The sequence below is a fragment of the Micropterus salmoides genome, unplaced genomic scaffold, assembly GCF_014851395.1.
Source record: "Micropterus salmoides isolate LMB-PRFRI ecotype aquatic unplaced genomic scaffold, ASM1485139v1 Ms_hic_scaffold_6, whole genome shotgun sequence".
In the NCBI taxonomy this organism is placed as follows: domain Eukaryota; kingdom Metazoa; phylum Chordata; class Actinopteri; order Centrarchiformes; family Centrarchidae; genus Micropterus; species Micropterus salmoides.
This window is the reverse complement of record NW_024044348.1, coordinates 26,287,336-26,296,565: the sequence shown is the minus strand read 5'-3', so window position 1 is coordinate 26,296,565 and position 9,230 is coordinate 26,287,336. Positions and strand designations below refer to the sequence as shown.

General features: G+C 40.0%; 2 protein-coding genes across 3 annotated transcripts; one reads left to right on the top strand and one right to left on the bottom strand.

The window, feature by feature from the left end:
- Positions 1–24: 24 nt before the first annotated feature.
- nip7 (NIP7 nucleolar pre-rRNA processing protein) lies at positions 25–2,444 on the bottom strand. The gene is made up of 5 exons (XM_038702100.1): positions 2,285–2,444; positions 2,083–2,169; positions 1,726–1,864; positions 844–984; positions 25–488 (listed from the first exon to the last, which is right to left on the bottom strand). The coding sequence occupies exons 1-5, from the start codon at positions 2,338–2,340 to the stop codon at positions 369–371; spliced, it is 543 nt and encodes a 180-aa protein (XP_038558028.1). The 5' UTR covers positions 2,341–2,444; the 3' UTR covers positions 25–368.
- A 15-nt stretch (positions 2,445–2,459) lies between these two features.
- Positions 2,460–8,751, top strand: cdc42se2 (CDC42 small effector 2). 2 transcript variants are annotated; one of them, XM_038702101.1, is made up of 5 exons: positions 2,460–2,556; positions 4,398–4,643; positions 5,050–5,151; positions 5,246–5,324; positions 6,260–8,751. In XM_038702101.1, the coding sequence occupies exons 2-4, from the start codon at positions 4,590–4,592 to the stop codon at positions 5,318–5,320; spliced, it is 231 nt and encodes a 76-aa protein (XP_038558029.1). In that variant the 5' UTR covers positions 2,460–2,556; positions 4,398–4,589; the 3' UTR covers positions 5,321–5,324; positions 6,260–8,751. The 2 variants fall into 2 exon arrangements, with proteins under 2 accessions (XP_038558029.1, XP_038558030.1); XM_038702102.1 differs by having other exon boundaries at positions 2,469–2,556; positions 4,482–4,643.
- Positions 8,752–9,230: the final 479 nt, after the last annotated feature.

The following is a 9,230-nucleotide window of genomic DNA, read 5'->3' as shown; positions in this document are numbered from 1 at the left end:
ATGCAGTTTTACGTTCGCAAAGACTCAAATACAAAGACATGGATTTATTTGAAAGGTGACATTTACAAAAGATACAGAAAAGCATTCCCCTTCATTTTGACAAGATATGATTCAGTGGAGTATCAGGAGGCTCTGACCAAAGGAATCCTGTGTGTGGCAGATTAGCGTATCCTAAAGTGAGTCAACAGGTCTCTATTTCAGTCCCTAAATTGGAAATATGGGCTAGTTACATCTGCTGGTAAGGTGCCCTTGAACCAGGCACTTAAATCCCACCGCTTCTGTTCTCCAGCTGTTCTGGGTGCGAATGTTACTGCGTATGCAATTGTTTAAGAAAAGATGCATTTTACAGTCCAGCTGTTAATGCATATTTATGTTAATGTGTCTTCATTCCTAATGAACTCTCCCACATCGGCCTGGTGAAACACTACGATGGACATGGGGTCCACTCGCCGACACTCCTGGGTAGACTTGGCCGCTACTCCAAAACCCTGACAAATAAGACACACAACTGGTTCAGAAAATGTTTTAAACAAGGACAAAAACCAACCCATTTCATCTTCTGATCTAAAGTTCAAATTAAATTACTCTAGCAAATATGGTATTCTGAATGTCTGGTACATAGAGTATGCGTGGGTACATTCAAATCAGGCATGATACATTGTGAAGAACTGAAAACAAGAATACAACTGAAAGCTTCACCATAGCACATCTCAGTGCATAGGTTACTCTTATGTGAAAGCATGTGCACTCAACATTTTCAGCATGAGTTGCCCAAACAGGATTATAAGCTCGGGGTGGTGCACTGTGATCTCTGTCATCAATCACAACAGTTACAAAACTTACCAGGGGCACATCAGCCATGGAGTAGACCACAACTCCTTGGTACTGCATAGTGTTCTCAGTGATTCTCCCGAGCCCAGATTTTAGCACATGGTTCCCATAGAGGAAAGACTGCTCTGCTCCAGGTTTCACCCACACCTTGAACTGAAGGCATGGACAGATTAGCTTCAAGTTATTCATGCATGAGCACACCTAACTTAATCTCAGCAGCAGAGGTGAAATGTTTTAACACATTAAATCATGTTTGTCGCATACACAGTACAATGTGCGGTGAAATTCATTTGTGCCTGGTTACAGAAAGCATCCAACAATAGTAAAAAGAATGAAAACAGTACAAGTCATGCGCACAAACATTAGCTATTGCCCACTTAATTATCAGCGGGGATCTTTATAACTGAAGGTAGGCACCCAGGAGAGGCTGACAATACATTCTGTATATCTAATGTTACGGCATGAGCTACCAGTTATCACAGAACTGGTGGCAAGCCTTCGTCTGTCATTTAAAATATGGTGGAGAGTGGTATTTGCCAGTGTGTCCTGCTGCTTACAAATGTAATTTGCCAGTAGATGGACAGTGAAAACCCTTAAGAACTGACATATACCAATGGACTATGAGGATGGCCTGCAATAAGCCTTTTGGGATCTCTGCCTCGCTCCACAGTACGCTGCTCTTCCTGGAAGTTATTCAGAGACTGACGGATGACCCAGGGGTGTAGCCGTCATTGGACATCAATTCAAATTGAGGCTCTGCAGAAAAGGACCGGTCACTTAACTACATATTTTGATTGCCTCTCTGTCCGTCTGTAGGAGCTAAGGAGAGAGGGAGGGATGCAAATGATGGCAGCAAAGATACAAATAATTGAAATGAGATGCGCCCATGGTCACCTTTGCATAGGGCGCCAGGAAATCCAGAGCTGTGATGTGCAGGCGGAACTTAGTGGTCTTCGTAAACTTTCCAAAACACGTTCCCACTGACACGAGCTTGTCCCGAGAAATGTTTGTGGCCAATTTAAGGATTTTCTCACTGTGGACACGACACGATAATACATTCAGTTCACGATTTAGTATTGGCACATAAACATGCATGTTAATTTATCAAATCATTTTTATGAGCATCTATTGGCATTGGAAACGGACGTTTACTATGCCAAAGCAAGTGTGAAATAAAATAAAAACATGTAAATATACAGAAGAGTTGTGTTATTAAATATGATAAATACAGTAAAACGTATCCTGGATTACCTCATGTAGTACACACGGTCATTGTGTAGCCTGAAACAGTAGGTACCATCAGGTCGGTCCACGAGAAGTTTTATGTTTTCACCGATGCTGTTGCGGGAGAAAAGACGTGGATCACACACTCACATGCTAACAAGGATGCTAACATTGTTGGAATCAACTGAATCTTCACGGGCACGATAAAATATCCTGTAAGTTCACTTACTATTTCGACAACTTCTCAAACATCGTTTTCGTCTCCTCGTCTGTTAGTGGCCTCATCTTGAGTGTTTTAAAACAACTTTTTATTAGCGAACACTTCTCCTTATAATAATATCTCCTGTAAAAACGTGGGTCAACGCGGAAGTGGTCACTCTCTATAACGGAAGTCGACTGACGTAATCAGCGAGCTGAGTTCCTGGTTGGGGTTTTTTTTTTTGCATTCTTTAGCTTTCAGTCGGTCGTTACGTTCTTACTTCGGTAAACGGTGGCCATCTGGTAAGTTTATTCACGTACAATTATAATAACTCTTGTGAATAGGTTTACTAAACAGTTACGTTAACATTCATTTGTTTCACATTTCGTTTTTGTTGAACGTTGAAGTCCCACTTTCGAAAACGGGCTCAGTTAGCCTAGTTAGCCAGCTGTCAGTGGGAGAAGAAACACCGACCTGCTGCTCTTAGCGGGCTAGGGAACATTAGCTTGTGGGCTAGCTCTGTCAGCGGCTGAAAATGCTAACTTAACGCTTGGTTCGCTGCAGGCAACGACCCCGCTCTACTAAAGCAGTTTAATCTAAATCAATTGTCAGACATTGGGATGTCACTAGTAACGTTAACTACACTGGACTGCACCCAGTTGTGATTTTAGCTCGGACTCGCCATTTGAACAAGAGCGCCTTTGCCGCAGCGAAGTTACATAACGTTAATTTGTTTGTAAATACTGATTGCGTCCGTGTAATCCGAGATCAGAGGCAGAGACGGTGATCTTTTTAAGCATCTCAGCAGAGTCATTAAGATCAACATTAAGCACTCGTCCTCTGGCACATGATGATAGATGATTCACCTGTATGGAGTGCAGCCGGTGTCAGCGATGGGGATGTCAGCCAGAGTTAGAAATGAGGAAATCTACTTGGTCAGCGAGTTCTATGCATTTGGCAGGTCATTTGATCATCCTGTCACCTTCTGCCTGACAGCAATAATGCCTTGGGGGGGGGGGGGGAGATCCTGTTCTTTTTTATGCTACCAAATAAAGTTATGCACAGCAAAACATTAAATTCACTGACATGACACATCATGAAATACGTGATTCTGCTGTTGTTCAGTCAAACTTCTAAAATCTAAAATCTAAAATCCTGAAACTGTTTTGGATAGCCTTACAATTCAGTTAAATCCGTCTTTCCGCCAAACACAACCTACATTTCTTCTGCTGTTCTTATTGTGTTTTGTGTCTTGGTTCAGGTATTTAAATTTCCTGAAAGTAAAAGTGTCATCTTGAGTCATTTCTCACCAATGATGTCAGGATATTTAGCAGTCACACTACATGAAATGTTAAGTAGTAACAACATAAGCAATTTCAGTCTTTTTGTCAGATGATGCACCAAATTGTATTTTCCACATTTGCTTGTCTGACCCCTTATTGAAATAAGCCTCTAGGTCCTTTCAGCTCCAGGTAGATACAAAATTAAAATGGATACCTTAAAGCTGCAGTGCTAAAAGCAGCACGACAAACACAGAAACATAGGCAGATTATTCTGATCCAATACTTTGTTGTTTACCGCAAGAGATGACTTAAAAAAGGAGAAGTGAAACCTATAGATCACTTGGACAACTTTTTTGTTTCATAGTAGGTAACTGCTCAGGATCCCACATTGAAACACTCACTACACGCTGACCTCATTTGTTCCATTTTAAGATTTCACCTTAAGACCTGTACAGTATTGTACAAATATTTGCATTTGTACACCATATTGCTTTAGATTTAAGTTTTTCATGTTGTATAGCTTATTACTCTGTATGAGAACGTCAAAATACCTGAAATGTATGTACAGACAATGTGTGTAACAGCAGTTATTTGGGAGGGGATGAAATAGAAGTATTTTTATTAAAATAACTATATGTGCTCCAGTGTCTCTCCCAACAAGTTTGACCTCATTAACTGTGGGAATCGGAGAGACCTGCTTTTAGTGAAGGCAGTGGCAAATTGGTGCTATCAGCTAGTACACGGCAACTTTTACACAGGAAAACCTCGACAAGGATGACTAATTTTTCATAGTACGTCTGTATACAGTGGTGGAAATGTTGTTTTATTTGTTTTCTTATTCACCTTTCACATGTTGACAGGAGTGTGCTGTCCCGTGTTGGGAGAATAGTTCTTGTGCCAACGGTTTACCCCGGGATAAACCAGTGGTCTGTGTCTGTCATCAGTTTCCGGCGTGTGTTTGTTGGCTCTGGTAGCACTGAACAGGAAGACAGACGCAGAGAGTCGTCTGAAGTGAGAGAGGAAACTGCTGCGGCTTCTTCGTCTGCCTCAGAATGACTGAGTTCTGGGTTTGTTTCAGTTGCTGCATTGCAGAGCAGCCACAACCGGTGAGTATGAAGATAACTTGGAAGACAAATTGAATTGGCTAGAATATAGGTTAATAAACAGAGCAGTAGTCTCTGGTGCATATTCACTATTCTTAGACAGATTTTTAAATTAAAAACACTGTTTCATATGTCATGTCTGACATCTCTTTTTCTAGATTAATGAAATAGGAACGTGGCAGGGCCTCAAGCTAACCTCATTCTAATCTCAGATTCAGTTAGATTTATTTTGTACCTTATTGTAATCAGCCAGCCAGTCTGTCTACTATCAGATAAGATACAAATAACTATGAACGCTGACCTGTGTCTCAGCTGTGCCTCCACTGCGCAGAGTTTCAGAAGACAGACAGGAAAGGGACGAGTAGGCTGTGTTTCAGCTGCTGTTTACCTCTTTTACATTCTCACACAGAAACGGCGGCGACGGATCGACCGCTCCATGATCGGGGAACCGACAAACTTTGTTCACACCACACATGTAGGCTCGGGGGACATGGGTCTGGGATTGGCATCAGTAAGTTTTATGTCCTCTTTACAGAATATTCAACCAAAAGAGTATAGCAAATGTGATTTCAGTGAGCTAACATTTTGCACCTTGATGTTTGTAGGTGGACCTTGTTCAGGCCCAGATGAAATCTAAAGGGGGTTACGTGCATGGTGGGTCTGAAGGTTCTCAGTTGTAACCAGGTGAGCAATTTTTTTTTTTCTATTCCAGCCGCAGAATTTTCACTACCCCAAGCTTGTTTTATGCAAATATTTCTGGCTGGTAAAAGGTCATGTTTGTTTGTGAGGGAAAATTTAATTAAAACCGATTTCACATGTAAAACCGAATGCAAAAAATATTTATTTGCGGCATTTAACAGAGCATTTTTGATAAACACTGCTCACTGCTAGCTTTAACACATTTTATTGTTGAGAAAGAACACTGGTATTGAAATTTTGAGACTTTCCAGACAACATCTTCAGCTGAAAGTGTCTGACTTGACTCCACCCATTCTGTGTCATAAGAAATGACGGCAAATCATGCTTACACCAAACCATGAGCTTGTCTGGTGAAATGCCTCACACCAGCACATATTTCTACTGAGCCATGTACACTTGTGTGGTTTGAAATAATTCATCCCCCCCACCACGAAGGAGTGAATGTCCTTTTTCCTCTTGATTAGCTTTGCTGCGCTGATAACCACTTCCATTTTCCTTGTGACGGTGACTCAGCTGTCAGTAAAATTTATTGTTTTTTCATTAGTAAGGGAGGGGACTTTGTGTACATTTAATTTTGAACACTGGCCTGAATGGGATCTTCTGCTTTCTACTGGCCTCAGTCAACTGGTTAACTGTTATTGCCCCCCCCCCCCCCCCCCCCCCCCCCCCCCCCCCCCGCCTTGTTTTTAAACTCCCACTGGATGTTGCCACGGTCACTTTCACTGTTAATTTCACTGCCTAAACAGCCCAAATGATACACTCAAGCCTGTTCACTCTCAAAGAGCGAATGTCCTCCAAACTTTGACCAACTGTGCTTATAGATTTGATGGTAAAATTGTGTGATTGGGCTCACCCCCACTCATCAGTATCATTTGAGATCCTAACTTTTGTTCCTTTTTGTTTTGTTTCGCCCCTTGCAGCCCTTCACATACTTGTGGAAACTACTGTTGTTGATATGAGGAAGCAGTTCTGTCTATAATGGATGCAGGACCAAAAGATGAAACTACTGCTTTTCCATAATGTTGTATATATTTTTATTTTCCATTCCTTTTTTTATGAAAGCACTGCTATCCATTTGCTGCCATACTGTTGCACTGTAAAGAGTAACTGTTAAGAGTAGATAAGAGGGTTTAGAAAGCTCACAATCTCAGTCAGATGAATGCTTGTGTGTGTGTGTGTGTGTGCGCGCATGAGGAAAATAGTTTAGAAATCTATTCGCTGTTGTAGCTCATTTGGATGCCTGTATTTATTATCTGATTTGTTAACGGACCTCATGGTGGCTGGGCCACACTGGAGATTTGGAACATTCAGTTTCCTTCTTTATTCTCAGAGGTTTATCAAAGGACAGGTAGAGGGAGCAAGGCAAAAAGCTTTCATGGTTTTATTCTGAGAAATACTCATTCTGAGTTGCTTTCAGGGTTGAAGATTGCTGTCTCGTAATAAACTTGAAATGAGTAGAGTACACTGGACCATACATTGTACACTCACACTTGCTTAGGAATTTTGCATTGATTTCAACTTTTTTTTAATTTTATACTCATTTAGATCGAACCATATAGAATTTTAATAAACTATGAACTTCCTAATCTGCCTTCTGAAGTCATGTTCGTTATTTGTTTTACTAGTGTCATTTGGCAGCTTGATGCTGCAAATACTGAGCTTAGTGGTTTCAAGAAGATTCTTGTTTTTTGTATATGTATTTTCTTCTCAAGGCTTGTGTACCAACAGTAGTAGTAGTAGTAGTATCCAAATCACCACTGCAAACACCTGCACCAATGGGTCAGGTTTGACTTAAGTCAGCAGTATTCCCAAACCTTGTAGTTTACCTATTGTATGTCCATCACATCCTTTCTGTAAGCTAGTTCTAACTGCTGTTCCTTATTTCAGCACACTTTGTGTTACACATTGTGTCTTGTCATGACTTCTTAGAGTATTTCTCTTGATTTAAAAAAAATATATCATCTTTTTATTTTTTATTTTTTTCCTTTGGGCACCCTCAGTTTGGGCAGAGATGATTTTGTCCCGTCGGACCTCATAGAGCTGACAGACAGCTTACTAAATGGCATTCTGCCCAATGTGACCCACCTTTGTAGCGGGGTGTGTGTGTGTGTGTGTGTGTGTGTGTGTGTGTGTGTGTGTGTGTGTGTAAGCGAGTGATTAAGTTGCTTCAGTGTTTAAAGATGTTTTCATGTGATGTTAACATTATTTTGTCTAAAAAACATTTAAAAAGTACAAAATGTATTAAATCCCCCTTCTGACCCTAAATATAAATTTAATTACATTATTAGTGTGAGCAGAACTTTCCCCCTCCTTTTCCAAGGAGATCTAATTTTCTTCTCAAGTGAGCTCTTATTGCCTGATTACACTGGTTGTCAATTGTAATAGTGAACACACTTTGTGGTCCCTTTTTTTTTTTTTTTTTTTTTTTTTCTTTGACTGTCTGGAACATTTTCGTCCCTCCAGTATTGTCACACATACTCAAATTTCTGATCCAGGCTCCGTTGAAAACACCTTGATAAAAATTTCAGATATTGACGGAGCAGCCTGCAGTGTGAATATACAGTTACATAAAGGTGTACACTCTGCTCATAAATCAAACCAGCAGGCCTGGATCTATCAATGCACACAGTATTCGTCCTCCATGTACATCGTATGATCATAACTATTCCAACAAAAGAATGTGGTTGTATTGTTAAGTCAAGCAAAAGTCTGTGTAGATTGGTGTTAAATGAGTGCTGTCGTTATACTGTATATGATACAAGAATTCCATATTTGGTGCTGGTACCAGACAACATGAAACACCTGACAGAAAATACCTAATGGATACAGTCACATTTGTAAAATCATTTATAGCCTTAAAACCACTTTCCCAACATTCACCTACAGATTTTAATAATGTGATTCATCGGGCTAAAATATTTTCAGAGATCTCATATCTCATCCTCTTTAAATGTTAGCTGTAGTAAAATCCTTTGTGAAAAGAGCTCAACGTATGTGTAGACTAGTTTGTTTTTTCCAGCTCTGGGCTAAATGCTGTAGTAATGTGCAGACAACAGGATTGCAGTATATTATGTGACCAGCAGGCTGTGCTAGTGGACTGGTTGAATGTGACTTAAAAAAATTATTATGGGATTCCTGTCATAGAACTTATTTTATGATCATACTGTAAATACGTAACATAAAAGGAATGGATCCATGGTTTATATGTATTCAGGGTCATACATATTTTTGATTACTTTTCTTGTATAATCTTCCTGGGAAGGCAGTTGGAGTAGTGTTTTTGTTGTTTTTTTGGTTTGTTTCTCAGGAACTGCCTGATATGTAGTTCCCATTTGAAGGGAAATTCATCTGTCTTTTTCTGCAGTTTTCAGGATTAAAAAAGGAGAAATAAATGTTCAATGTTGATACTTGACCAACTGCGTGTGTTTCATGTTTTCATTGGGGCAAACCACCACATGTATGGGGGGTGAGAACGGGTGGGGTTGAGCTTATTTCACAGAACTAAAAGTATAAGTATAGCATTGTAAAAATACTCCACTGCAAGTAAATGTCCTGTTTACATTATCCCACTTAGGAAAAACTTTAACTGAAAATTATCAATTCTGCAGAAAAATGGCTCTGTGATTAGATTGTTGATACTGTTGTGTCAATGTGTAGGGTCACAAGCCAAATAGTTTGGGAATCACTGGTTTAATCTTGACAATGAGTTGTATTTCATCAGCTTAATCTATAAAAGTAACTTGTATCTATAAATTTCAAAATGATTTTTTATTAGACATTCAGCTGCATTTATCAGGAAAAGCATGTGTAATTACAGGCTGCATTACATTCAGGTATGCAAGTCTTCAAGGCCATAGTATTGTGCCTGCTGACACGCTGGCGTGGCATTGT

Bases quoted from the DNA above. Each gene is read 5' to 3' on its own strand.
- nip7 (XM_038702100.1), bottom strand. From the start codon at position 2,340: ATGAGGCCACTAACAGACGAGGAGACGAAAACGATGTTTGAGAAGTTG. The intron at 2,170-2,284 runs GTAAGTGAACTT...CTCCCGCAACAG, and splicing joins TTTGAGAAGTTGTCGAAATA to CATCGGTGAAAACATAAAAC. The intron at 985-1,725 runs GTGACCATGGGC...CCATGCCTTCAG, and splicing joins TCCTGGCGCCCTATGCAAAG to TTCAAGGTGTGGGTGAAACC.
- cdc42se2 (XM_038702101.1), top strand. From the start codon at position 4,590: ATGACTGAGTTCTGGGTTTGTTTCAGTTGCTGCATTGCAGAGCAGCCA. The intron at 4,644-5,049 runs GTGAGTATGAAG...ATTCTCACACAG, and splicing joins TTGCAGAGCAGCCACAACCG to AAACGGCGGCGACGGATCGA. The intron at 5,152-5,245 runs GTAAGTTTTATG...TGATGTTTGTAG, and splicing joins TGGGTCTGGGATTGGCATCA to GTGGACCTTGTTCAGGCCCA.